Source organism: Trematosphaeria pertusa, assembly GCF_010094035.1.
Source record: "Trematosphaeria pertusa strain CBS 122368 unplaced genomic scaffold BU26scaffold_6, whole genome shotgun sequence".
Classification (NCBI taxonomy): Eukaryota; Fungi; Ascomycota; class Dothideomycetes; order Pleosporales; family Trematosphaeriaceae; genus Trematosphaeria; species Trematosphaeria pertusa.
In genome coordinates this window covers 491,314-518,167 of record NW_022987217.1, presented here as the reverse complement: position 1 = coordinate 518,167, position 26,854 = coordinate 491,314, and the positions used below count along the sequence as shown (strand labels likewise).

Here is a 26,854-nt window from a genome sequence, read left to right as displayed (position 1 = left end):
CTGCTAAATAGGCAGCCTTCAGTTTTCGGTTTCCTTCTGCTTTCCTACTTTAAAACCTAGACTCAACCCATCACCAGCACACTGCAGCACGAGGCAGTATTAAGATACCATGGCGAATCCAAGCCCCCTTGCTGAGCCCACATCACTACGCGAACATGTTCCAGCGCCAGTCGTCACTATCACAGTCCGACAATGCAATGTCGACCAGATGATGAAAGATTGGGCTTGGACAATCCCGACAATTGAAACTGTCGCACGAGTTAACGACTCAATGGTACATCAGTTCATAAGGAACGACTACGCACAAATGAGCACCAACTGTAAGTAACTGAAAACTACCAAGATACTTGTGGAGAGCTTCCAAAGAGCTAAGCATTTCGTAGCCCTTGTTCAGGATTTCTACCTCTCCGCTACTTGGTTCGCCGAAGAGCTCGTGGTGAAGCCTCTGAAAGTCCTGAAAAAGGAGCTCACAGCAATCCTGCACGTACGCTTCGAAAAGACTTTCGCGCCGGGAGCTTCAGTAAACGACGACGGCGAACCCTTGATGCCGACTATCGCAGAGATGATCGAGACGGCCGAGCGTAGAGTTGAAAAGCTTGTAGAAGCTATAAACGAGCTCCGACTATACTACCTGTTTCGGGGCTGGAATATGAAGGCGATCAACATGGACTACAGATTGGAAGGCATACCTTCGGCTTCTGCGAAAGAAATAATTCTGAGTCTCGAGCTGCAGAAGCAGCTTCGAAAACCCCGTGAGCAAGGAAAAGCGTGTTTGGGTAAGTCTATCATTAAAACGCGCTCTATACCCCTGCTGACTCTTGAAGAAACCTTAGAGAAAGAGATCGATCTTGATTTTACCTTCGGTCTTGATCCCTCCGTCGCCAAGGACAAAGGCGCACCATCAACGTCAGTTCCACGCACATTTTTTGTGTGCGGTCATAATGGTGTCTGGAACGTAGGGGCGAGTCTCGACGATATGATGAAGTTCCCGGAGGCTCGGAGGATCTTGAAAGACATACGTGACCACCGAATTGGTCAAAACTACACAACACGCATATCAGATGTCCTAAGCGAATACCACGAGAAGGAGCAGGCCCAAATCGAGGCGTTCCACAAGAGCAAGAAGAAGAAGCAGCAAAAGCCACCCCTCCGCGAGATTCGACAAAAGATCCTCGGCGACATCAAGGAACGTCCGCTCGGTCGCAGCAACGAGTGGGGCCAGGCATATGACAGCCTTCTAACCCCGCGAGACAGCTGCTACTCATGCAAAATTGTTTTCAGTTATGAAATGGTGGTGAAATCCTACCCTGTTGAGCAGGTCAAGATAACGGATTGGGCCTGGAGCAACTACAAAGAGAAGGCAAACGCCTGTGCAGAGGTTGTCACCAGCTTGAAGTGCGTGGTCATAGCATAGCTATCAAGAAAGAGTACTTAGAAGAATGGCACAGTCCAGTACGACAAACTTTGACTTGGTGCCTACTGTTCAAACTAGTAACCTTCGCCACATTATTCGGCAATACATTGGCTTAGGATAGTATGCTCAGGTCATGACGCTGACGCTCGGTATTATTGAGGCGCGCCCATATCCTGCAACCTTGCCAGTTCCCAATAAACCCCTCTCCTTCCCATCAACTCCTCATGCGTGCCCCTCTCCACAATCTTCCCCTGATCGAAAACATATATAACATCAGCATGCTGTATCGTACTCAGGCGATGTGCGATGGCGATGGTAGTGCGGCCTTTTGAGGCCAAGTCGAGCGCCGCTTGGACGACGCGCTCTGAGGTGCTGTCGAGAGCGGAGGTGGCTTCATCGAGGAGACTGTGAAGCGTGGATCAGTCGCACGAAGAGAAGAGGCTGTAGGGAGGGGATACGTACAGGATCTTTGGATCGCGGAGCAGTGCTCGGGCGATGGCTATTCGTTGCCGCTGACCACCTGACAACAGTGCGCCTTTTGCTCCGACGAGCGTGTTAAAGCCTTCTGATAATGACATCTAGTCTCCATCAGCTATCCGATCCGTCATCCAAAGCCTCGCGATACTCACAATGAACTCGTAGATATTCGCGTCCTTAGATGCCTGCACAACCGCCTCATCGCTCACATCGTCCTTATCCGCCAGGATATTCTCCCTTATCGTACCGGTGTATAGTGTGGTTTCCTGGCTGACGATTGCCAACTGCGCCCGATAGTCTTGAATATTATAATCCCTTAGCTCAACGTCGTCGACAAGGACGGCGCCGGCGGTCGGATCGTAGAAGCGTTCCAACAGCGCCATGACGGTCGATTTCCCGCTACCACTAGCACCCACCAGCGCAACGAACTGCCCCGGTTCGGCGGTGAAATTCACACCGCGCAGGACACGTTGATCGGGTCGCCCCGGGTAGTTGAATCGCACGCCCTGGAGCTCGACGCGTCCAACCAGCCGATCGATCTTCTTCCCCTCCGTGGACCAATGATCGATCTTGGGGATGCGGTTGAGGAACGACTTAAGAAGGACCGCAGCTTCCCTCGCATGGCCCATGTCGGGTGCGAAGGAGAATACCGCGCCGGCCGATTGCGCGCCGTTAATGATGGCGGCGTAGACGATGAAGAACTGCAGGACAGTGTATTCCATACGCAGCATGAGACGCCCGCCGTACCAGAACACCAAGGCGAAGATGAACAACGCGAGGCCCTGCGACAAGGCGTACAAGATGGCTGAGACGTTCATGAACTTCAAGTTACCGATCGCCTGCAGCCCAAGCTTTTCGTGGTACTGCTCCAGCAGATGGCTCTCCAGCGACAAGCTCGCCACAGTCCGTATCGAACTCGCAGCCTCACAGGCAAAGCTCGCCGCATCCGTGCTCTCCTTCGTACGCTTTTCCATGCGCACAAGCGCAGCGAAGCGAAAATATCCGCATGCGAGCATAAGCGGGATAGTCGCGGTGCAAACGAGCGCAAGTTTCCATCCAAAACAGCAGCCGACAATAATGGAGACTATCACTGTCGAGAATGAGGTGAGGATCGTGCCAAGGGTGGATCCGCTCAGGCCGGCAAGACGATTTGCTTCGGAGGAGAGGAAGCTTGCAAGGGCGCCGGAAGTTACGGTGTCGCTGTCGAAGAATTCGATATCCTGATAGAATCAGAAGCTGTCAGGAAAGCGTAGAGAGGGAGCTTACTTGGCGGAGGATAGCGCTGAACGCCCGCTCTCGGATGCGTGCGATGAGCATGCTGTTCAAGTCAGATATCCGGTCAACTAAAAAAGGAGAGTAGATTACTTACGCGGATGCCTTCGACAAGGTAGGCCCGTGGAGGATATGGAACAACCAAGTCATAATGGCGAGCATCAAGAACATCCAGCACCAGAAGCTCATCCCATGTCCGCCCGTGTTCGTCTCCGGGGAGAAAAATGCGTTGATCGAGTTACCGAGAAAGATAGCTTGAATAGCTGGTCCTGCACCAAGGAGGAAGCACAGTAGGAAGCCAAGCCACAAGAGGCCATGCTCTCCGCTGTTCATCTCCCAGCTGAACTTTATCAGCTCCCAGTTGCTGTAGTCCTTCTTCTTGTCGTCCTTCTTGGCGTGAACGGAGGCGGGTTTCGTAGTCGCGGTTCGAACAAGGCTGAGTTTCTCAGCGTCAACGGCGGTCTCGCCTTCTTTCTCGCCCATGGAAATTTCCGACATCCGGTTACCAGGCATGATCTTTGAGCTGAGCTCCTGAGCTTGGACAAGGCTTTGATATACGCCATCAGCTCTGATGAGCTCATCATGCGTTCCCTGTTCGACTATCCTGCCCTTTGCCATTACCACAATATTGTCCGCGTTCTTGATCGTTGAGAGTCGGTGCGCAATGGCTATCGTGGTTCGGCCTTTGGATGCGCGGTCGAGTGCTTCCTGCACTACCCGTTCAGACTTGGTGTCAAGCGCCGCGGTGGCTTCATCGAGGAGAAGAATTTTGGGGTCGGATACTACAGCACGGGCAATGGCAATTCGCTGCTTCTGACCACCTGAGAGCAGGTTGCCTCGCTCCCCGACCCTCGTCTGGAATTTGTCCTGCAATTCCATGATGAAGTCGTAAGCGTTGGCAATTTTGGCAGCATTCTCAATGAGCTCCATCTTGACCTCGTCCTTAGCGTGTTCGTATTCAGTACCGACCAACCCATGGGCAATGCCCTCATAGATCGTAGTACTGAAGAGTATAGGCTCCTGGCTGACAATAGCCATGTGCCGACGAAGCCACTTGAGGTTAAGTTTATTAATATCGTGCCCATCGAGGAAGACCTGGCCGCTCATAGGAAGATAGAAACGCTCCAGGAGGCCGAAGATAGTTGACTTTCCAGATCCCGAAGCGCCAACCAACGCCACCATCTTGCCTGCCTCAATCTTCAAGCTGAAGCCCTCAAGGACGGTGGTATCAGGCCGCGAAGGGTAGATGTGCTTGACATCCTTGAACTCGATGTTCCCAATGAATTCGTTAGGCTTCTCGCCCTCGTCGGTTTCGGGATCGATTGGAGAGTCGCGTTCGATGGTGTTGAAGACCTTCGTAGCAGCTGCGACAGCCGCCCCAAAGGCTTGCATATGCGGAAGATTATGCCCGATCGATATCCCAGCCACCATAGCCGCCATGACGACAGTCAGAATATTAGCGACTCCAAGCTCGCCCGATTTAAGAAAGCGGTCGCCCTGCCAAAATGCGAGCGCATACTGCGCATTAATCACGCCCATCATGCCCGCGATCATCGAAGCTAGCCAAAACTTCGACCTGTAGTCCCACGCTGAGGCTTTCGTAAGGAAGGCCTTGTACTTGTGCTCCAGCCGCTTTTGGGTTCCGTAGGCGGTGACGTTGCGCGAGGAGGAAATGACTTCTTCTGCGAGCGTTGCGGCGGTAGCGTATCCGTCGACGGCTTTGGTCTGATTGACTTGCATGTTCTTGCCGTTGATGGCCATCATCAGCACGAGAGCAACGGTAGCTGAGAGCATGATAAGGGTGAGTTTCCACGAGCGGACGAAGCCAACGATGATTGCGGAAACGAACATAGAGGTTCCTGAGATAAAGAGGCCGATCTTTTGGCCTATGCCATCTTGAACTAGGTTCATGTCGGAGCTGATTCGTGTCGTGATCTCTCCAGATCCAAGGAAGTCGAAGAACGCAATGTTCTGTCGAAAGATGGCACGCAAATAAAGCTCTCTGATCTGCTGCGTAATTCTTTCTCCGGTATACGAGAAGCCGACAATGCTGATATAAACCGTGACCAACGATCCAATGCCTATAATGCAAATCAGTCAAGGTTAGTCGACGGAATTCAAGGGGGCCATATACCAAGGTATACGAAATACAACGTGAACGTATTAATCTGGTTCTGGAAGTGCTGGGCGGCAATGGCGTCCACGGAAAAGCTCGTGAAGCTCCCAGCGAAGTTACCATATACAAGCTGGCATCGACAATCAGCGCAAAGTCCACTAGTCCATATTGTTAAACACAGGACTTACAGTCATCAAAGGTAGAATAGCTCCAGCAGCTATCGACGCAACCGTCGCCACGAACATGATGAATGCCTCTTTCTTATTAGCATACCGAAATAGCGAGAAGTACCCGACCTTAGCGTTCGGCGCTTGAAGCTGTCGGTCGATAATCTTCTTCTCATCTTCCGTGAGGCCCGCCGACGAGCCTATGTCCTCATCAGAGCCTGCTTGCTTCTCGGACGGCGGCATCGTGACCGTGACACCCTCCGCCTCGTGAGCCGTCATGGTGGGCAAGGACGTCCTGTTAGGCTCCAGGCATCATCCGAAGTCGCGAATGATCACGCTCGAGAGTTATCCTTTGTCGCAGGACAGGGCGACGTTGCAAACAAGACCAAGAAATGTTTTTGTCCTTCCCGGCGCAAACGACCGAAGGAGCAGAAGCCTGTTCGAGAAGACGAGATGTTTTGGAGCTAAGCCGAAGGGAGCAAATAAGGCGAGTGGGAAATGCTTGGCCTCGCCTTTATCCTTAATCGAGCGATTAACTGCGAAGCGTGGGATCCTGCACGTGTACGACACCAAACGCAGCGTCGAGCAGTCTCCTAATATCAAGGCGGTATGCGGACGAATATCGAAGGACCTGGGTTTTGGGTCACGGGCGGCTGAGCTGCGGAGTCAACGAGAAGGAGAAAGGACGGCGGATCAGGTGAAATCACCCGACTTCGTACACTGAAAAGCGAAGAATCGACGTCGACACCGAGTAGAAGGGCTTGATTTAAGGTAGAAGCGTACGTGTACTTTCTTTGCATTTGTCCAGGAGGCGGAGGCGCAACACACCCTCCGCACAGCGATCGATTAGGCACCTGCACATTAGTCTTGGGCCAGAGTTGTGGAGGATGAAAATACGATGCATACGAAAGCGACGTCTGAATACGGGGGTATTCCGGCCAATCAATGAAAGCGGAAAGAGCAGGGCTCATCTCGGAGGGTCGGAGAATCGGATCGGATTGTGGCCGACGTGAATCACGTGAGCGGTTTAACTCGGTCACCTCCCTAATCAACCCGCACCCAGTGAGTCAGCTTTCAGCCCGTTTTCACGCTGCACAAGAGCTGGAAGGGCGCTCGGAAGGCGGTATTGAGTACGATCGTTCTCCATTCCAACGAACCCCGAGTAGGCATTGCGCGTACAGTGCGTCAGGACTTCGTACAGAATGACGAAGAGGGTGCGCCGAAGGAATGCGTCTAAAAGAGAAGGAAGGCAGCCTGATGTGGAGAGTTCAGGGTACAGCTGCCTGGCGGGGTCTATAGGTACTTTCCCATCAGCTCTTTGACCTTATCCAAGTCCAGCGCCTCAATCGTAGCACTGAATCCCTTTATCGTCTCCGCCATACAAAGCGCATTATAGATCGACTCCTCGACCGCATCCGCACTCGCCTCAAACAGTGCGTTGATAGTCTGGTCATCTATCATATCGATTCCAACTTCCCTAGGTACCCATGGATCCACCTTCTTGTTCGCAGCAGTCACTGTCTGGACATCCAGCTCATTCGCCGTCGAAAACGCCAGGAAGATGTCTCCTGAAGGGTTCGCGCCCCATCCGCCGACGCGGGAGAGACCGACCGTTGCGCGTTTCGCCAGGCGCTGCAGCTGCGTTGGGTGCAGCGGGGCGTCCGTCCCTAGGATGATGATGATGCTGCCGTCCTTCTTCTCCTTGGCTTCCGCTACTTTGAAGAGGACTTCTTGCTGCTTTTGGGGCCCCGGGTCGTTTGGCTTCAGCTGCGCCTCGCGCTCCTTCTCTTCAGAGATCATACGGCCAATCGGTGCACCAGCGATTCTGAAGTCCCTCATGGCGCCGTAGTTGGTTTGCACAAGGGCGGCGACCGTATAGGACTTGCCGTTTTCGGCAGGGACCACGCGGCTGCTCGTTCCAGTACCGCCCTTGAACCAGTGGCACAGCATGCCCGTACCTCCGCCCGTGTTACCTTCCTTCACTGGCTCGCTGCTAGCTTCGTCGATCCCTTTGATGACATGCTCGGCCGTGACGGCGAACTTGGCGACATCGTGCAGAAAGCCGTCAAATGTCTCGGCCACGACTGGAGTTAAGAACCAGTCCACTCCCCCTTTGTCATCCGAATACTCGCGAATGGCATATTCATAGATCCCATTGTACGCGTTACCAACGCCGAAGCTTCCCGTGATCACGATAGGCGAATGGAGGAGGCCCGTCTCTTCAATCCAGTGGCTGCCCGTCATCTCGCCGGACCCATTGAAGCGGAAAATGCCCGCAAAGCATGCCTTGTGAAACCAGTCCTTGCGAGGGAGAATCGTGGTGACGCCGGTGTTAATGGAGTTCGCGGGAGCGTTGGGATACTTCGGAGAGTCGTGGATTGACTGGGTAGAGACGAGAACTCCGGGTATGTCTGTCAGGCCGTTCTTGGCTCCGGTCTTCCAGCGGCCTAGATACACCGTGGGGAGGAGGTCCCGGAGGCGTTGGCGGGGAGTGGTAGGGGCATTGGCGGGCTGAGACATGTTTGGAGGTGTGGGGTGGAAGACGAAGTGCTATGGTGCTCTGCTCTGAGGCTTGAGGAGGTGTCGTCTTGTGTTTCTTATACTTCGGTTTGAAGTAAAAGTCCACTAGCCCGGCGGTGACGAGCATCAAGCTTCTGATTTGTCAGGTTATCATTCCAAGCAGGGTTCCTTAAAAGCAGAAGAGTATTACAACGCCCAGATCCCATTTGCATGAGATCAACGTTGCATGCGAAGAGTCATCGAGCTGTACTTGATTGCAAAGTTGTTGGCTTTCGCGCGGTGAATGTTCCGTCTCATGTCGTCTGACGCGCCTCAGGCATCGTAGTGGGGCAGGCTCGCTTCAAGAGCGCCCGAAGAAGAAGGTGCCTTCCAGGCGAGATAGGGCGCAAAGAGTCATAGCATTTTAATGTATGCAACCGTTCGATGAGTCTGAAAGCTGACGCGCTCCATGCAGTGAAGTTGAAATAAGAGTCATCGTTAGGTGAGACATTAGGACTTCTAGTTTAGCCCGGTCCGATTTGGGTTGGCGTCCCAAAAGACGCAAACCGGACCCAAGCAAGTGCGATCTTGGTACCATTTTCTTCCAAGGTTGTTCGTGTACGTCGCTGAACGGAGAAGACAGTAACTTTGCAGCGCTGGCTACAGCTCCATCATCGCTCGCGACTTCAACTCTCACCCACTCACATACCCTCCCTAACTCCCCACCTTCAAAATCTCCGCCGCCCTCAACACTGCCCTCGCACTCTTCTCCACCCACTCTCCCGCCGGCCCCTCATTTCCAGCATTAATACTATCCGTCACCGCAGGAAACACATCCGCTCCATACCCATTATCAATCCCCGGCGCACTAATCACATTCCTAAACGTCTCTCTCCCCGGCAGCCCACCCGCCGACGCAAACCCTCGCGAAAAGTCGCGGTATTTGGAGTTCACTACGCCCAGCATAACCGTATCGTTGAATGCAAGAGCTTGCTCAGCAACTTGTGCGACGTGCTCGGCCTGCGCGGTGAAATTTGAGATGGCGGAGGCGAGGGGGGTGAGATCTAGGTCAGGGAAATCAGACTCCGCGACTGTGTCGTTGAGCTCGGAGAGGTAGGATTCTAGGACGGAAGCTGCGTGTGGCATGTCCCAGGGAATGAGTGGGTCGTCGGCGATGTGGTACAGGATGAGGGAGAGGAACTGCCCCATTGCGGCGTGCAGACGGAAACCAGGGTCGCCGAACTTGGACATCCAGTTGTACGAGTCGTAATTCGAGTGGTAGTGGTAGATAGGATCGGTTTCTCCGCCGTCGCTACCGATATCGATCTATCCCCGTTGCTTGTTAGCGCTCGCCAAGCATAACGATCATGAGGAAGAGGAGAAGGAACTCACACAGCCAATCCCATTCTGATAAAAACTCGCATAATCGCTTCCACTCCCCAGCGGACTAACCTCTCCCTCCGTAACATTATACCACATATCATACAGCGTCGGGAAGTCACCCCAGCCCTCAGGGAACAGTATCTTCTTCATCTGCTCGATGACGAATGTTTGAATCTCGCCAGACCCGGAAAACGCAGTGCGCGGCCCAGAAACCCCGATATCGATGTTGAGGTACGCGACCGCGGTCGATGTGAGCCACGGGAGATGCGATTCCACCCACTCGGTGGAGCCTTGGAGTCCAAATTCTTCGGCGTCCCAAGAGCCAAGGACACTGTGTGTAGCCCATTAGCCAACGAGTTATGTTTCGAGACAAGAAGTGAGAGCGGTGTCGGGGACATACATAGTCCGTTTCGGCTTCCATCCCTTCTGCAGCAACTTCCCAAACGCGCCCGCTAGCTCAATCAAAATGGCAGACCCCGAATTCGGATCCGCCGCTCCCCCAATAACCCACGCATCGCGATGATTACCCACCACCACAACCTCGTCCGGGCTCGTTCCATTAATCACGCCGATAACATCCCACACGGGCGCTATCCACCCCTTCATTAGATGGTTCATGTGCACAACCGCTCCTGATGTTGGTCCGCTATCATAAGTCATGTTGCTAAAGGCGCCCGTCCAGCCACTGCGATTTGCTTCCTTTGCGGAGACACCGTTACCTTCGAGTGCGGAGAGGAGGGGTAATGCGTCTTTCATGCTGAGCGGAATGGAGGGGATGGAGGGATTGTACACAGAGACGTTGCCGCGCGGTGAGTCCCATGAGGAAGCCCAGCCTACGGTTGTTGGGTCGCCGGAGTAGAGGGACGAGAAGCGGACACTGCCGCGTTGAATGGAAGATGGGTTCCTTGCGGGTCCGTCTGCATACATGAGCAGTGTTTTGGAATAAGAAGCAACAAGAGCCACAGACCTGGGTAAGCATCATATCCATTCTCCTCAGTGACCTCCCCGTCATCGAGCGGATCCGTGAAAATAATACACCCCGCCATGCCGTTATCTTGCGCGTTCTTGACTTTCGTTCCTCGATAGATGGCGCCGTAGTTTGCCATCGCGATTTTGCCCTCGAGTTCTATTCCAGCATCTTTCAGCACCTGAAAATCCGCCCTAGTTCCTCGCCTATACGTTATTTAGCAGAGGTACTTCTTCTGCAGATTAAGAAGCACATACCCCACATAAACATATTCCGCCGTGACATTTCCACTCGCACTCATTGCGTGAAATGCCGGAATCACGTTTGGATATGAACTCGTGTCGTCCTCGCTCAACACTTCTTCCACAAGGTTGGCCTCATGTGTCGTTCCATCCGGTCTATACAGCGTTAAGCTACTATGCTCAGGATACGTGACCCAGATCGGGAATTCCTCAAGCCAGGCGTCAAATCCCGCATCTCTCCATTTCTGCGCCGTCCATTCCGCCATGGTTTTGTTGTGCGAGCCCAGGTGGTCGCCATGCGTGTAGTAGTACGACCAATCAGATATGGATTTATTGTCGAAGGAATTGACGAGTATGGATTCGGTTTCCGTTAAAGTGGGCGGGTATTCAACTTCGGCGCGTTTGGCATGGCGATTGTGTGCGCGGTGTTGGTGCATGCGGCGGTGGAGGGCGTCCCAGTCTCGCTGACAGGCGTATGCAAGGGCACCTAGGAGGACGAGCGAGCTGAGTATTCGAAGCATCGTGAGATCCAGCACTTAGCAACTATGCTCAGCCCTGTATGAGCAATTCGGGTCTCCAAGATACTGCTGCGATCTGCGCAGCCGCAAGAACATGCGGACCTGCATCCTCTTATTGTGCAACCGGTGTCTAGGTACATGTTGCCGAATGCAAGGCGCGTATCGTTCTCCGGCCGCGTCACCGGCAAAACGTGCGATAGCAAAGCGGCGAGGTAAGGCCTCATGTCGTGATTCTTGACAGCTGCCGTATTCAGGAACGGGCATATTCCATCAGCGGGGTATCTGCTTGGCTTCCTGCGCGTGCCAGTTAACATGGGGGTTGTGATAGTCGTCTAGCCCTTGGCATACATCACAAATCGCGGTGGGCGGCGTGGTGTTGAGGCGGAGATAAGCGTTCTTGGCGAGAGCCTCTCTGTGCCGCCTCTCATGGGTTGATCCGACAGGTTAGGCCTGACTGAACGAGTAGTGGAAAAGTCGCAGGTTCATGCAGGTGGTGTGAAGAAGGAAGGAAAGGGGCCATGTTAATGTGCCACCAATAAATAATACTATTAAGCTCTCTAGCCGTTACCGTCAGCGTTATAATAGCAGTCTAGTTCCCAAGACCATGACCTACGAAAGTAAAGGAAATCGGGTATCCATCAATAGTCCTTCGCCGAGGACGTTGCCATCAAAAGCCCAAGAAACACTCGACATTACAGTCATAGTGAGAAAGTGAGAAAGCGAGAAGAAAAAGACCTCTGAATGCCTGCACCCAAAGCGTAATGTTCGCCTAAGCCTTGCTCTTCTACCAAGTTTCAAGGCCGATATGGTGGTGGCGGGTCATCCTCACCGAGAGCCGTCGACTCCGAAGGCGAGTAATGTCCTTGCCCATGTCCCAGCCCAGTCTGTGGCGCGTACGTCTCCCAGTTGTCATCCACGGTCTGTCTTCCGCCCTGCTGACCAGTATAGCCAGTAGGGTATGTGGGGTATGTAGCTGGTGTGGTTCCCAAGCCTGGCGTTGACACCGAAAAGCCCGCGTTTGAGTAGGGGTGGTTCGCGGGCTGTTGTTGGGGTATCGATAGGTTCGATACGTGGGGTCGTGGGGGTAGGCCGGGCGGCTGATGTTCGGCGTTGTGGGGACGAGAGCCGTTCGCGATGGGCATTCTCGATATCGTGGCGAAGGAGTCTGTTCGCTGAAGCGGCTGTATGATCTGCGGCGGCGGCTGCTGATGAGGTAGCGGTCGGCGCGGGATTTCAAAGGTTTGGGCGTGAGGGACAGGCTGAGCAGTATGAGGTCGGTGCTGAGGCTGAGGCTGGAACTGGGGGTGCGGGCGATGTTGAGGTTGGGGCTGCGGAGCATAACAGGCATACTTCTGCTGTGGCATCATGGGCTGTTGCGGTTGCGGATACGGGTTGCATGATTGCGGCGCCGGCCCGGGAAAGGTATGGTGACGGCGCTGCTGGGCCTCTGCCTCCAGCTTCTTCTTTTCATTCTTGTCCTTGTGGTAGCGGTGGATGAGGTATCCGCCGACGACGAATTCCAGTCCACCGAGGAGGACCATGATGTCAGAGTGTGGCTACCTAGATGGCAGCACTCGTCGACGGGTGAAGCGACGCGGTTTGTAGGGAACTGTGGAGTCGGTCGCGGTGGAAGAGAGAGGGAGAAGTGGTGAGAAGGCCATGTTCATGAGATGTTTGCTTGTGGTGGCTCAGCCCCGGGGGCTTTCTCAAGGCTCACATGAGAGCACGAAGCAATTGGTGCCGGGCAGCCCGAAGGTGGCGGAGTCGAGAAGGCTAGCCAATCACACCGCAGCCTCGCTTAGGGAGGGAACCGGACGAAGCTCATAATCTGATCAGTCATATCGCGCATAAAGGTTATTCTCGCGAAGAAATAGACATATCCAAAGTGACGATGCAGACAGACTACACTGGTGCGTGAATGAAACACATCTGACAGTAGCCTTTGTAGACCAATCGGGAGGCGGCGAGGTTTCGCCGGAAACACGGCTAGTCCTGCCGCTAGCTCCCTGCATCAGAACAGGAGGGGAAGCGACGAAGGACTAGATATCGCCGCGCTTTCCCACCCTGGGCACAACTGATGCGAGAGCCCGCTTCTTTTCTGCATTGAGAATTGCTTGCGAGGGTTGATTGACTTCTAGTCATGCTCGAGCCTATATCATGTTGCTCTTTACTTCTCTCCATTACTACTTTTCATTAAGCCTCAACCATGTCAACTACGAGCGTAGTAGAAACCGCCCGTCGCCATGACGGTCCAGCAGAAGACATCGAACTTTATCCCGTTGATCGCGAAGCTCGCTCTCCTTCTGCACCCAGTGTCTTCGAGACCAGCCCCGAATCCGCCGTAGTGACGGGGGAGAACGTCCTCAAAATCCTTGCGGCGGGCTTCTCTTTCTTCTTCGCAGGAACAAACGACGGCAGCCTAGGTGCATTGACGCCATATATTCTGCGCACTTATCACGTCGGCACCGAATATGTGGCCCTCATGTAAGTTCCTCTGATGATATTGGCTTCGTTTCCTGACTCGTAACAGCTATGCTTCCACCTTCCTCGGCTGGATCCTCGCGGCAGCAACTAACAGCTACCTTATCCACGCCCTTGACTTGGGCTTAATCCTGACGCTTGGAGCTGTTCTCCAGCTCGTGGCCCATTGCCTACGCTTCTGGACCCCACCCTTCGGTCTCTACGTTGCCACCTTCTTCCTCCAAGCCGTGGGCATGGCGTACCAAGACTCGCACTCGAACGCTTTCGTCGCCTCTGTAAAGGGGGCCCACAGATGGTTGGGCTTCATCCATGCCATGTACGCTCTGGGCTGTCTCGTCTCGCCCTTTGTCGCTACGGCTATTGCGTCGAAAGTACAGGATCGTTGGCCTTTGTTTTATCTCTTTCTGGTCGGGATTGGGACCATTAACACTTCCGCCGTCCTTGCTAGTTTCCGGGACAGCATGAAGGTCCACATGAGACCTAATTCCTCTGAGGGCGTTCCAGAAGTGGAGACCCGCAGCCGAACCGCGTGGCGAGACATTCTTGACACACTCAAATCCCCGCCCGTCTACTTGCTTTCCCTCTTCTACTTCTTCATGCTCGGCGCCGGCATCACAGCGGGAGGCTGGGTAGTCGAATACCTGGTCTCTGCCCGAAACGGCCGCCTGCCAGATGTGGGATACGTTTCCGCGGGCTTGTGGGGAGGCGTCTTCTTGGGACGAGTCTTGCTTGCGGAGCCGACTCACCGATTCGGCGAGAGAAAGATGTCAATGGCGTACTGCGTAATGATTCTCGCGCTCCAGCTAGTCTTCTGGCTCGTGCCGAACCTAGTGAGTAGCGCAGTCGCCATCTGCTTTCTGGGCATCTTCTATGGACCGCTGTTCGCTACGGTAAGGTCTACGACACTCTGCTGCAGTGGCTCTTCTGTGCTGATCCGATGCTAGGGCATGTCTATTGGCTCTAGGCTTTTCGAAAAACGTATTCAACCAACAGCCCTCGGTTTCGTCTTCGTGCTCGCTCAAGCTGGTGGCGCGCTCTTTCCCGCGCTCACTGGCGTTATTGCTAGCCAAGCCGGCGTCAAAATCATGCAACCTATACTAGTTGGACTCATCGTCGCAATGGGCATTGCCTGGGCACTGGTGCCCAAAGTTCCCAAGCGCGACGACTGACGGCAGTTGAGCCAAGATCCATTCTTATTTTTGCCGCCGGCAACCTGGATGTTCTACTTGGTCGTATTAGGGCTGGGACAAGCCCATTCTGTACTTTCTGGAATCCTTCGCGGCCTATAACGGCATCGCAACCGATCTAGAAGTTCATATTTGCAACTTCAGGGACCGTGTCAGTATTCAGCAATGAATCGAAAGTGGCCAAATGCGGAGCAGTCAGGATGAACAGCCCGTCTGGAGGCCTTCAAGCCGCCGAGCAAAAGTGAAACGAGCAAGAGATCGAAGCCGCAATCGCATAGGTTCATAGCCGGAGGCTGCTTAGAGGTCCGGATGCAAGAGAAGGCACCTTTTGAGGGATTCAGAAGGAGTGTCTCTTTTTCAGTATACTCGGTGCACAGCGCGACTTCCGTCTGCGAGCGCTAAAGCGGGAGGACCTTTTTTGTATACACCCACCTCGCTTCACAGAGCCGCGCTTTGGATTTATCGACCACTCCATCAGAAGCTCGTCGCGTGATACAAAATCGAACATTCGGACAGTGCGTGGAAATGCAACTTCGTTATAGGTCCAAGGCATACATGCACCCAGCTCGAGCTTACTACGGGCCTCTCGATTTTTAGGCCTTTAGATCCTGTGTAAGTCCAGCAGGAAACCTGAGTCACCGCTGCCCAGTCATACTCATCAAATGAGATAGGTCGTATACTGGTAACCATCCTCAATACCCAAGAAACATACAAAAATACGACGCCCCAACTCCAACAACGCCACACTTCTATAACAGCACTCAGCCCCAAAATTCCAATACCACACAAAAGAATACGCCCCAACTCCAACAACGCCACCCATACCCAGCACCCAAGATTGTCAAGAAAGCAATCAATCACACTCGCACTTCTCATGCGTCATCGGCCCCGCCTCCGCATCTTCCGGCCACAGGATCCAATTCCCAGTCCTCTGCTCGATCGGCCCCTTTTCCTTGTCGATACCGGGACACCCTTCTCTCGTGCATTTGAGGAGCTCCTCGAGCATCTTGACACGGTGTAACCCCATTGACGGGGGGCAGTACAGACACGGCCAAAAGTCGCATTTACCTCGGAGTATGGAACACCTCCAGCATTCATGACATTTATCACTGCGCAACGTTAGCAATGAGACCCCGTACAGCTGCAGGAGAATGGTGGGAGTTACCAGTACTCTGCCCAGCGTTCGGCGGAGACCGATGTCTTTAAGTGCTGATTAGGGTTGTGGGTGCATTCTCCGCATGCTTTTTTGGCTTCGGGTTTGGCTTGGGCTTGGGCTTGGGCTTGGGCTTGGGCTTGTTGTGAGGTCGACATTCTGGTGAGATGTTTGTGGGCTGCTGCGCTCTTTCTTTACGTGTGAACTGCGATTCTAGTAGCGAAGATGGGGAAAAGGAATAACGGTATAAGAATGAATATGTAAGATCGGTCACTGACTTCTGAAGCGGATCTGGTATACTTGCACACTCTTGCTGAATCTTAGAACTCTCTGTGGAAGAAGAAGAGGAGGAGGAAGCAGTGAAGGCCTTGAAGCAGAGCTTTTATACTGAGTTCTGACTCCACGATCTGATGTGAGTAAACGTACCGGCCTACTCACATAGAACTGACGCCCCTAGACTCCAAGCGTAAACGTGAATCATGTGATGAAGTGTCGGATATCGCTCGCTAGTTTGGATGTGTAGATTTTGTAGACCCTACAAGTCGCAAAGGCTCGCAGCCAAGACCGTGGTAGGCTGGCCGTTCTAATCTCAACTATGTTCGTCCGCAAGTCGGAGCCAAAAAAAAAGCGAGTGATTGTCAATAGTGATTGAAAGCAAGAATGGATGAGGTACGCCAGGAATCGAACCTGAGGCTTCTCTGCAGTAATCAGAGTTGTTCTACCACTGTACTACATACCCGAGTTATTTGATTCTTGCTGCTTTTTGAGAATAAATGGAGAGATATCCAACACTAATAGGCAGGTCACAATTTGAGGGTACGGGGAATGTGGTCCCCGACGGAGGTGTAGATATGGCTGAGGACGGGGCCAAGGTGGCTAGACCATGTATAAGTAAGGAGTCAGCATTTGGGTATCATATTTTATCCCCGCCACGTGTCTATGCCCACCTACCACGGCGATCGCGCAGTGTGAAGGGACTCAGAAAACGTTTCAGACAGCGCCTGCCCGCCTCCTGTCCAGTATCTGCTGCTTCAAGCCCTCTGCCGCAACCTCTGTCTCCAGCACCCGTCCCACGCCCCGCTTCCACGTCTCCTCGAGCGTCTTCATCTCGCCGCTCACGCTCTCCTGCTGCGACCGCCGCAGCGCTTCCATCTCTTCCTGCTGCCTCCTCACATCTGCGAGCTCCGCCTCAATTGACTTCAGTATATCTTCCAGCTGCGAATTGCCGATCAACCATGCATTCTTGCCGAACTTCTCCAGCAGCCCCAGCTCCATTAACCGCGCACTGACGTACTCGGAGCTTGTGTACGCCTTCTTCAGCGCCGCGTTCCACTGCGCGAGCACCTCCGGTCGGTCCTCGTCGCTGGTGGGGCTTGTATTCGGCGGCGCCTCGAGATCCTCGTACCGCTTCAGGTCGACAGCTGAGAATTTGGACTTTGGATCGGCTTGCAGGCGCGCATGTTCCTGCTCGACAGCGGCGGAGAACTTGGGCGTGTACGACGCAGCGGGAATGAGGGCGGGGTGCAGCTGAGCGGCATCTACGCCACTGCTCTGGATGTCTTTCTCAACGAGGGCCTTCGCAGCGGCAAGGCTGGCCTCGTCGGGCGGGGCGTCGACGTCTGCGACTCCGTTAGCCTGTGGTGATACGAAGTGCAGCACATGCAGAGCTTGAATTCCTCCGCACGCGCCTCGGATATCGAGTCGCTTCCGGCAAGAGTGCGGAGTCGCAAGACCGCAGGATAGATTAACACGTACAAGGGAGGGCGTCATAGGATTCGTTGATTAGCGGCATTGCAGCGGGTGCGCGGGCGAGCAGAGGGAGATTGCAAGATTGCAGCGTTGGACGGCGCGCGAGTGAGGAAGTTGGACGTGCCTCGCACGGTCAGCCGCCAATTTAGACGTCGCATCCCTGCGCGCGATCCGGGCCACAGCGGCCGCCGCGGCCAGAAACGTCATGCGCCACCCGCGACTGGCCCCGCGAGCGCCGCGTCCCACAGGAGAGTTGGCAGCACACGCCGCCGCCCTCCAGGTTCATCCAGCCAGGCCAGGATTGCCGCTGCCGTCACACCCAGGCCGACCTTCCTATCGCGTGCCTGCTCGTCCCAGCTATCTACGGAGCCAGCTATATAGCCATTGACGACCCCCATGCGTCCCAGGCCGTGGCCGCCGCTCTCCGAACTCTTCGACCTCTGGCTGCGTGAATGGCACGCTCACATATTGCCGTCGCCTTCGGCGCCGCGCTCTTCGCCTCGCTGATCATCAGCCAGCTTGTGATTAATCTGGGATTCCCGCAGGTCGACTTCTGGCACTGGAGACTGGACCAGCAGCAGTATGACCGCACGCAGACGCACTTCTTCAGCGAGAAGCAGGCCGGGGACGCTGCGGAGGATGCGTCGCAGTACCTCATAGGCGTGGGGAAGGCGGACATCACTGGGTAGATCACAATACTCGCCTTTCAAGCAGTGATACTAACGCAGCTTCAGACCCGTCGTTGAGCTCAACCTGATGGGCTATGCGAACACCTCGCAAGTGGGCACCGGCCTCCGCCAACGCCTCTACTCCCGCGCCTTCATCGTAGGCAGCCCGAGCGACACGAGCGAGCGCTTCGTATACATGGTTTTGGATACCCAGTCGGGAGACACGGCTATCCGAAACGGCATCCTGGAGGGCCTGCAGGCCATGGGCTCGGACTACTCCATCTACACCCAGAAGAATGTAGCCGTAACAGGGACGCACAGCCATTCTGGGCCGGGCGCGTGGTTGAACTATCTGCTGCCGCAGATCACGAGCTTGGGATTCGATAAGCAGAGTTACCAGGCCATCGTGGACGGAGCACTGTTGTCTATCAAGAGGGCACACGAGGGCTTGACCCTTGGAACCGTCAGTTCCGGCGCGGCGAAGGTCTCCGACGCGAACATCAATCGCAGCCTGTACGCCTACCTGGCCAACCCGGAATCCGAGAGGGCCCGGTACAGCGATAACGTGGACAAGACGATGACTCTGCTCAAGTTCACAAGAGCCAGCGACGGGAAGAACATCGGCATCCTGAACTGGTTCGCCGTCCACGGTACCAGTTTACTCGGAAACCAGACCATCGTTGCGGCTGACAACAAGGGCGTGGCTGCCTATCTCTTCGAGCAAGATGTCGCTGCGAATGCGGACGCAGCCAACGCCGCGTCAGGCTTCGTTGCAGGCTTTTCGCAAGCGAATGTCGGGGATACCACGCCCAATGTTAACGGCGCGTGGTGCGAAGATGGCTCGAACCAGGAGTGCAAGCTCGAAGACAGTACGTGCGGCGGTAAAAGCCAGGACTGCCATGGCCGAGGGCCCTACTTCGGATTGAACGACGGAGGCGCAAAATCCTGCTACGAGATCGGAAAGCGTCAGTACGCGGGCGCGAAGGGCATATACGACTCCGACAGCTTTACTGCTATCTCTGGGAGCGTGCGGTCTTTCCATACCTTTGTCGACTTCTCCAACTTCACCTTCACCTTGAAGAACGGAACCACCGTGTCGACTTGTCCTGCTGCCCTGGGTAACTCCTTCGCAGCTGGCACCTCCGACGGTCCTGGCGCTTTTGACTTCGTGCAGAACGATCCCGGAGCACCTGAAAATCCCTTCTGGAACATCGTCGGAAGTGCGATCGCTCCTCCAGGCCCCGAGCAGATCAAGTGCCAGTACCCGAAGCCTGTCCTTCTAAATGTCGGCGAGGCCAAGGTGCCCTATGCCTGGTCTCCCAACATTGTCGACGTCCAAGTCCTCCGCGTTGGCCAATTCATCATCGTCGTTTCGCCCGGTGAAGCAACCACCATGTCCGGCCGTCGATGGAGAGAAGCCGTCTACAACCAAGCTATCTCATCAAACCTAGTTTCTTCCTCCACCCCACCAATCGTTGTGCTGGGTGGTCCTGCGAACAGCTACACGCACTATATCGCCACGGAAGAAGAGTACAGCGTGCAGCGCTACGAGGGTGCATCGACCCTCTACGGGCCGAATACGCTTAATGCATACATCAATTCCACATTGACCCTCCTCCCCTTCCTCGCCGACGACGTTCAGGGCACGTCCCCCGCCGGCCCCTCACCCCCCGACAACCGCGACAACAGCATCTCGCTCATCACTGGCGTCGTCTACGACGGTGCTCCGCTCGGCAAGAAGTTCGGCCAAGTCGTCACAGACGTGTCTTCATCCTACACCCGCGGCTCGCTCGTCAAAGCGACTTTCGTCGGCGCAAATCCGCGCAACAACCTCCGTCTGGAGGGCACTTTTACCGCCATCGAACAGCAAGCCAGTGACGGCAGCTGGACACAGATCAAAAACGACCAGGATTGGGAGCTCGTGTACGAGTGGAAGCGCACGAACGGGCTCACGGGCACGAGCGAGGTGACCATCAGCTGGGACACGGGGACGAAGTGGGAATCGGATTCGAGTGCCCCGGCCACGGGAACGTATCGGATTAAGTACTATGGGGATTCGAAGAGTGTGGGAGGGACTATCACGCCGTTCAATGGGACGAGCGGTGCGTTTACGCTGACATAGGGGTTGTTTGGAAGGCGGGCGTTTGGGACTAATGGAGTGTTGTACATGATTGATGATATGGAATCGGGCTTTGTAGTCTAATGTTAATATTGTTTTTCGGATGTCGGTTGAGACCTTTGTTGTGTTTCTAGATCGGCCTTGGCTGAAATCATGGTTATAGGACATCTATCTGCGGAGACGGTGGTGAGTGACTACTCGCAGAGGAGACTACTCTGATTTTCACCCCACAACGTCCCACATCCGTCTGTCTGTCTGCCTGTCTGTCTGTCTAAGTCATCAAACGTCCTTTCTACAGTACAACACGGCTTGCTTATTGCAATCCCAAAACCCGGTATTTAGACTTGATTCGTCGCAGAGAGTATATATCGGAATGAGACTACTCGGGTTTGTAGTCCAGTGGTGAGAACGCTTCTGGCATGTGCGGTATGTGTTGAGAGAGATAGCGACGATGCAGAGAGATTGGGAGCTCTGAGAACAGAATAAGGAGGGAGAGAGGATTACGTTACGTAACGTGTGACGAGGGGAGGAGAGAGATGTGAATGTGAGTGAATGTTAGGATTGGATGAGGCGAGAGAAGAGACGAGAGATTCGTGGGAGGTAGGTAAGAGGTTGATTGACTAATTGATTTTTCTCGTTTTGGGTCACCGGGGCAAGGGGGAAATAGAGAAATGGTATCTATCATACATATACGCGCTACGCGCATCAGATTTTGCCAGAGAAACAACATGAGAAATGCAATGCGTTACCGACGTAAAAATATATACAATGAAGTTACAGCATCTCCTCGCCAAGCCTAGTAAACAGGTAGCTTAAACGCATCGAACGTATACGTCCAGCTCTCCACACTCGCCGCATCATCCACGCAATCAAACGCCGAGCTATTCCCCGACGACCACAGCGGGCGCGTCGGCCACTGGCACAGCTGCTGCACCTCTCCCGCATGCGTCCCAGAAGAAACAGTCGCATTCAACCGGCTAGGCGTGATGCCGTTCTCCACCCAGTCAATGATCGTCGCCATGTTATCCTGCGGATACGGGCCCGGTTGCAGCGAGTTGGTGCCACAGTGCGCCGCGCCTGGGATGAGGTAGAACTGGTACCACTCGGACATGGCCTGCAGCGCGTCCTCATCGCTCATGTCGGGGTACATGATTGCGCGGACGGACTGCCAGTAGTGCACGGACGACGCGGAGGGGATGCTCGGATCGGATTCGCCGTGGTAGTGGAGCAGTTTGGCGCCGGAGGACTGGAAGGGTGTCAGGTCTGGGAGCGTGGTTTGGAGGGAGTCCAGGTAGCGGATCATGCCCGTGTTCATCCAGTCGACGAGAGTGTCGTAGGTGACATTGTTTAGGTCGGACAGGTTGTCGAGATCGAGCAGCTGCACGAATTTGGTGACGTATTCGCCGCCTGTGGAGGGGATGTTGAGCGCCCAGGCGCCGGTTGTGTTGTCGTACGTGGGGTCTGCGTCGCCGAGGTCGGAGCCGATTTGCCAGGAAAGATAGGCGCGCTGGCCTTGGGAGTTGTGCAGGCCGTCGTAGACTGCCTGGGCGACGGCGACGTCCTCGGCGGTCACGGTTCCGTTTTGAGCGGGCGTCGAGCTGGTACTGCTGCCTGGCGCCTGGCGCTTGCTGAAGCCAAAGCCGAGGGAACTGCTAGTCTGCGCAGCGCAGTAGTATGATTCGCCGATGATGGAGGTCAGGTTGAAGTTGAGCATGCAGAGGTCCGTTCGGGAGATGACGCCGTCGGTGCGTCCGTCGAGAGGATCGCAAGCGGCGATAGTAGCATTGACGATCTTTTCCAATGCACAAGGCGGGAGGTAGTAGTCCATGGTGTGCTCGATGGTAGCAGGATACACGTGAAGGACTTGCTGCTGGGCGAAGCGGAACGCAGGTGCGCCGGCAACGACGCCGTCGTACTCATCGCCCCAGCGCTGGACCTGGCTCATGCCCTCGCGGCCGCCGTCAGAGCATCCCTCGAAGTAGGTGTAGATCTTTGTGTCGGTGGACAAGGCGTAGAAAGCCTGGGTGAGCGGCTTGCCGATCTTGGTTAGTTCGCCCAGCGCGGTGTATGCGAAAGCATAGGTAGCATCCCAATTGATGGAGCCGTTGCCATACAGCACTTTCTCGTCGTAGCTGTAGGAGAACGCATCGTAGCCTGCGGAGGTGGCGCCGGACGCTGCGCCGTATGCGAGACCGCCACTTGCGTCGCTCGAGAGGGAGAAACCGCCGCCGCCGGCCAGGTAGAAGCGGTTTTCGAAGTCAGATGGTTGCGGAAAGACGTATTTCAGGGGAATGATGTCGCCTTTGCCGGTGTGGGTATAGCTGACGGTGACGTTACAGTACGAGTAGGTGGCACTGCTGCCCGTTCCCATGCCCATCCCACCCCCAACGCTCGCATTGTAAACCGCGCTCGCAGTCACAGTAGATGGCAGCAAGTCGAGGCCGAGAAGTGTGCCGTTCGCGGGTAGGGCCGCCTGCACGTTGGAAACTGTGCATAGATCTGCGAGAGAGGAATTGGCGGCCCTTGCCGTTGCCGCCAAAGCAGCAATAGCTGCGGGAGAGGAGCGACGCATAGTCGATAAAGGAGAAAACGATTATAATGAGTCGAAGCGAGGGAAACGTGCGACGAAACGAATGTATTGGATGAATGTTTATTGGGTAGATGATCGTGAGACACTTCAGAGACCTACCTTATGTATATCCTCATGTTCGTACAAAGCCCGCCAATCGCCGTGATGGCATGTTAATTTGGAAGTCGTCGGAGGCTAGATGAAGAGCCGATATACTTGGACTGCGCAGTTCACATCATGAACAACGTAATGCTGTGGCCGCAGCACGTTCTCCTACCAGCGTAGCACCTTCGGAACAACCCGAAAGATGAAATGCAAGCATCCAGCGCGCCAGTAGCTCGCCGGAGCAAGGAGCTAGAGAATAAAATTAGCATGTAAGTAGTCGATGGTATATCGTAGGGCCCTTGTTTATGAGTTCTGTCGTCTAGTGGGCCGTGTCGACCGAATTTTGGTCGTCGATCAAATTTTGCAGACTGCAGCATCCTAGCAGCAAAGATCCCCACGGGCACACGCCCATCCGGATATGTTCCTTTGGTCTCCTTGTGTGGCGCGTTGTACGATGGTGGTGAGCGATGAAATGAAAGGATACGCCGCGTCATGATAGAGTTGTGGTTGATGACGATGCGCATGAGGGACGCGTCGTCGGCAAAACATCGTGACCTTCGGTGATTAGTCGGGCCGTCCTAGTCAAGCCTAGAACCATAAATACTTGAACGTTGGCTTGGTTTATGGGAAGTTGCATGAATGACGCCTGAGTTTCAAGGACAACCACCGCATCCTGGGGGTTTTGATCCAGGACGAAAAGCCTGTTCGGTCGCTTGATAATGAGTTGAAGCCACCAGCAAGGTCAAGAACCTCCAAAAAGGGCTCAGAACAAGGCTCTTCGCTACTTTGCCACCATGTTTCTTCATTTTTGGTCTGTTTTCCATCCTACCGACCGCATATCCATCCTTTCATCTATTATGCCATCACCTAACTCTAAAGTCTCCCTCGTCCTTTCAGTCACATCCGGTTTCAAACCGCACTTCACGGCGCCATAAACCCACTATGCCCCATCACCTCTCTTTTCGCCTTCAGCAGTGTATGCTCAAGAAATCCTAATCTCGTCATGACCTTGCGCACAGCCTCAAATCCCGCTCCTCCACCTCCGACATCCAAATGCACGGCGCCAACCAACGCTTCCAACGTCGTGGCGTTCATGTACGGCGAAATCTTGGCCTGGCCATCGTTCACCCGGATGCACTTGTCAAGGCCGAGGCTCTCTGCACGGACTGCCAGTGCGTCGTTGCTGGTTAGCGCGAGCCGGATCTTTGTCTCGTCGTCTGCGGTGCCAGTTAGTAGGCTGAGCTGTTGGATGGTTGGCGTGAGTGGAGCATGCCTTTGATACGTCCTGTCGCGAACCACATCTCGCTGAGTACGGTATCGAGCAAGCGATCTCCAACAACCGCTAAGCGTGTGTTCTTATCGACAGGGTATAGTTGGCCATTGTATGTCGCCATTGCTTTGGTGCCACAAGGACCGCCTGCCATCATCAGAGCTTCAAGGCATAGCGTCTTGTCAACGAATGTATAATCTAGGATGGATTCAGCGAGTTCGACGCGAGCGTCCATGGAGCAGTAGTGAGCCATGACTGCGGTGGGCGTGGGTTTCGAAGTTGATCGCGCAGTTGATGCAGTGTCGGATGCGCGTCCTATTTGGGTTACTTTAAGAGAATAGTTAATGGGCATAATATACCAGAGCTGCATTCACTGCGGATCGATGGTACTGCATCTGGCGAGAATGTGGCTGGTGCCTTCGATGTTGAGGCAGCACGAAACCGTGCCGCACCAGCCTTAACGAATAGGAGCCAACCATTTCCACAGCCATTCCCTTGGGCAAAGAAAACGGTACGCGTGACCGGACCGTGTCACCATCCGAGACTGTTCTGGAAGGAGCGACAAAATTCTAGTTCGGCGGCTAAGGACGTGCTGTGCATTGCAGTCACAGGTCCACGACCAGTCTACAAGCTTTTCACAGCCTGCATAATATCCTCTTCCAAAGATTCCAACAGCGTCGGCGCAGTGCCTTTGTAGCCGAACAATTTCTCCGCTCTATGCGGCCGCGTGCGCGAGTTCGACGCAAACATATACCGAGCCAGCTTCGGAAACCGCGGTAATTTCATCATAGCATCGAGCTGCTCGGTCGAGACTTGAACCGGTTCCTCATCCTTGATCACCCCGTGCTTCTTGAGAATCTTGCCGGAGGCTTTGGCAACTTCGATGTGGGAGACTTCTTGTGTGCCGGCGAAGTAGTAGCCCTGGGCGGGTAAGCGATTTACAGAAACAGGAAAAACAAGAAGACGAGACGAGACGCTTACTTCTTTCCCCCAACCAAAACCGCCACCACCGGCGGCGGCAGCTTCTACGACCTTGAGATACACAATCATGAGATCGTCAATGTGTACCCAGCTTCTGGTGTTCATGCCTTCGCCATAATAGAACACCTTGCCGCCCAGCCCCATGCTCTCCTTCACAAAGAAAGGCACGAAAGCACTCCAAGTCTTCGCAAGGCCCCTGCCCCTGCCCCTGCCATAGATATCCGGTGGGCACATGATGGCGATGTTCACCTTATCGCTGTGGTCGGCTATAGTCGCATTGAGCATTTTCTCCGTGTTGCGGTGGAGTGCATGTTCAGGCAGAGAGCTGATCTCGCCGAGATCGTCGATATCGGACCAGATCTTTGGATTGAGCTTTCCGAGATAGGTGGGATCCGCCCAGTCGGAGACAATGCCAGTACCCGACAGGTGAAGCAGGAAGCCCGGAGAAGAGCGCTTGAGGAGGCCGGTTATGATAGCGCTCAGGGACGGCTCGTGGTCGGAATTACCGTTGTCTGCTTGTGATCAATCAAGTGGACCCGGTTGAGGGAGCAATGTAATGTGGAAGACCCTACGGACAACGATATCGGCCTTGGAAGCTTCTTCTGCAAGTACATCGAAGCTGTCGTAGTCGCCTTGGACGATCTTGACCTTAGGATAAGTGGACGAGAAGGCGCCCGGGACTTTGCGAAGAAGCACGGTCACATCATATTCGGGATGGGCGGTGACGATGGTATGAAGTACGGAGCCGCCGATGTAACCCGTGCCTCCGGTGCTGTTCCTCATTAGATTAACCCCCATCAAGCGAAGTCGGGACTCACAGAAAAACCTTCGGGGTCATAGTACTTATATCGCTTGAATGGAGACGGTGATCGGAATAGGAACTCTAGTGTACAGTCGGATACTTTTAAGAGATGTGAATAAAGAGATCTTATAACGAAGATAGAGGTTATGGTGCACAGCCCCTGCAGGGAAAACTGAGCCTTTTCAGATAATGTTTGTGTGGAGCTCTTAAGGCTAATCACCTTAACACTACTTTTTGTACAGCTTTAAAGTCTAGTTCTATCTAGTTCTAACCTAGAAACTACGAAAAGCCCTTATTGTGTAGGTATTTGTGTGGGCGGAAGGTAATTTGGTAGTCTGCTTACATTATCCGAAAAGGCTCAGTTTTCCCTGCAGGGGCTGTGGTGCACTGGACATTGATTGGTAATCAGTAGCGCGGCCATACTATATAGGCAATGGCTAGTTGGGGGTACCTAGGTACGAAGCCAATTGTGGAGCTTGTGGACCCCGCATATGTAATACAAGTGGCTATACGCTCTCGCCACCATTCAATATGGTCCGGCGGTAGATCGAAGGAGCGTATTCGAATTGGCCACCAGACGCTTCGATAATTTCACCAAAGCACGCTGGGGCCCTTCAGCCCCAAACGTTCGAATGAGGGACGGAGAGCCCGTTCGAAAAGCAGGTGATGCACTGAGCTCAAAATCGCATTGAGAGGAAGAGGTGCAGAAATGAGA

At 54.3% G+C, this 26,854-nt stretch overlaps 11 protein-coding genes and 1 non-coding gene across 12 annotated transcripts; 3 read left to right on the top strand and 9 right to left on the bottom strand.

The window, feature by feature from the left end:
- Positions 1 to 109: 109 nt before the first annotated feature.
- On the top strand, positions 110 to 1,732 carry BU26DRAFT_593122 (uncharacterized protein; the record flags this gene model as incomplete). The annotated part of the gene is made up of 3 exons (XM_033834863.1): positions 110 to 320; positions 384 to 776; positions 825 to 1,732. 3 exons carry the CDS (start codon positions 110 to 112, stop codon positions 1,412 to 1,414), a joined length of 1,194 nt encoding a protein of 397 aa, XP_033684768.1. The 3' UTR covers positions 1,415 to 1,732.
- On the bottom strand, positions 1,549 to 5,885 carry BU26DRAFT_289268 (P-loop containing nucleoside triphosphate hydrolase protein). Its single transcript, XM_033821612.1, has 7 exons — positions 5,468 to 5,885; positions 5,298 to 5,409; positions 3,261 to 5,244; positions 3,158 to 3,209; positions 2,044 to 3,111; positions 1,877 to 1,992; positions 1,549 to 1,819 (listed from the first exon to the last, which is right to left on the bottom strand). The coding sequence occupies exons 1-7, from the start codon at positions 5,723 to 5,725 to the stop codon at positions 1,567 to 1,569; spliced, it is 3,843 nt and encodes a 1,280-aa protein (XP_033684767.1). The 5' UTR covers positions 5,726 to 5,885; the 3' UTR covers positions 1,549 to 1,566.
- A 690-nt stretch (positions 5,886 to 6,575) lies between these two features.
- On the bottom strand, positions 6,576 to 8,256 carry BU26DRAFT_518319 (DmpA/ArgJ-like protein). Its single transcript, XM_033828783.1, has one exon. The coding sequence runs from the start codon at positions 7,964 to 7,966 to the stop codon at positions 6,740 to 6,742; it is 1,227 nt and encodes a 408-aa protein (XP_033684766.1). The 5' UTR covers positions 7,967 to 8,256; the 3' UTR covers positions 6,576 to 6,739.
- A 403-nt stretch (positions 8,257 to 8,659) lies between these two features.
- Positions 8,660 to 11,058, bottom strand: BU26DRAFT_504202 (Zn-dependent exopeptidase; the record flags this gene model as incomplete). The annotated part of the gene is made up of 5 exons (XM_033826755.1): positions 8,660 to 9,271; positions 9,338 to 9,659; positions 9,729 to 10,245; positions 10,296 to 10,501; positions 10,553 to 11,058. The coding sequence occupies 5 exons, from the start codon at positions 11,056 to 11,058 to the stop codon at positions 8,660 to 8,662; spliced, it is 2,163 nt and encodes a 720-aa protein (XP_033684765.1).
- A 476-nt stretch (positions 11,059 to 11,534) lies between these two features.
- On the bottom strand, positions 11,535 to 12,958 carry BU26DRAFT_518317 (uncharacterized protein). The gene has a single exon (XM_033828782.1). It carries the CDS (start codon positions 12,594 to 12,596, stop codon positions 11,850 to 11,852), a length of 747 nt encoding a protein of 248 aa, XP_033684764.1. The 5' UTR covers positions 12,597 to 12,958; the 3' UTR covers positions 11,535 to 11,849.
- A 222-nt stretch (positions 12,959 to 13,180) lies between these two features.
- Positions 13,181 to 14,951, top strand: BU26DRAFT_289187 (MFS general substrate transporter). The gene is made up of 3 exons (XM_033821611.1): positions 13,181 to 13,539; positions 13,586 to 14,426; positions 14,481 to 14,951. Exons 1-3 carry the CDS (start codon positions 13,262 to 13,264, stop codon positions 14,703 to 14,705), a joined length of 1,344 nt encoding a protein of 447 aa, XP_033684763.1. The 5' UTR covers positions 13,181 to 13,261; the 3' UTR covers positions 14,706 to 14,951.
- Positions 14,952 to 16,542: 1,591 nt separating this feature from the next.
- Positions 16,543 to 16,615, bottom strand: BU26DRAFT_t27. The gene has a single exon. It is a non-coding gene; the product is annotated as a tRNA-OTHER (tRNA).
- A 59-nt stretch (positions 16,616 to 16,674) lies between these two features.
- Positions 16,675 to 17,731, bottom strand: BU26DRAFT_518315 (uncharacterized protein). Its single transcript, XM_033828781.1, has 2 exons — positions 17,632 to 17,731; positions 16,675 to 17,495 (listed from the first exon to the last, which is right to left on the bottom strand). The coding sequence occupies exons 1-2, from the start codon at positions 17,666 to 17,668 to the stop codon at positions 16,867 to 16,869; spliced, it is 666 nt and encodes a 221-aa protein (XP_033684762.1). The 5' UTR covers positions 17,669 to 17,731; the 3' UTR covers positions 16,675 to 16,866.
- A 109-nt stretch (positions 17,732 to 17,840) lies between these two features.
- On the top strand, positions 17,841 to 20,779 carry BU26DRAFT_482452 (neutral ceramidase precursor). Its single transcript, XM_033825772.1, has 2 exons — positions 17,841 to 18,310; positions 18,360 to 20,779. Exons 1-2 carry the CDS (start codon positions 18,078 to 18,080, stop codon positions 20,413 to 20,415), a joined length of 2,289 nt encoding a protein of 762 aa, XP_033684761.1. The 5' UTR covers positions 17,841 to 18,077; the 3' UTR covers positions 20,416 to 20,779.
- A 252-nt stretch (positions 20,780 to 21,031) lies between these two features.
- BU26DRAFT_289177 (tannase) lies at positions 21,032 to 23,097 on the bottom strand. The gene has a single exon (XM_033821610.1). It carries the CDS (start codon positions 22,982 to 22,984, stop codon positions 21,209 to 21,211), a length of 1,776 nt encoding a protein of 591 aa, XP_033684760.1. The 5' UTR covers positions 22,985 to 23,097; the 3' UTR covers positions 21,032 to 21,208.
- Positions 23,098 to 23,803: 706 nt separating this feature from the next.
- Positions 23,804 to 24,767, bottom strand: BU26DRAFT_518312 (ribonuclease III). Its single transcript, XM_033828780.1, has 2 exons — positions 24,360 to 24,767; positions 23,804 to 24,303 (listed from the first exon to the last, which is right to left on the bottom strand). Exons 1-2 carry the CDS (start codon positions 24,706 to 24,708, stop codon positions 24,008 to 24,010), a joined length of 645 nt encoding a protein of 214 aa, XP_033684759.1. The 5' UTR covers positions 24,709 to 24,767; the 3' UTR covers positions 23,804 to 24,007.
- A 41-nt stretch (positions 24,768 to 24,808) lies between these two features.
- BU26DRAFT_604080 (NAD(P)-binding protein) lies at positions 24,809 to 26,288 on the bottom strand. The gene is made up of 4 exons (XM_033835487.1): positions 26,156 to 26,288; positions 25,910 to 26,109; positions 25,338 to 25,849; positions 24,809 to 25,277 (listed from the first exon to the last, which is right to left on the bottom strand). The coding sequence occupies exons 1-4, from the start codon at positions 26,173 to 26,175 to the stop codon at positions 24,981 to 24,983; spliced, it is 1,029 nt and encodes a 342-aa protein (XP_033684758.1). The 5' UTR covers positions 26,176 to 26,288; the 3' UTR covers positions 24,809 to 24,980.
- Between the last annotated feature and the right edge of the window lie 566 nt (positions 26,289 to 26,854).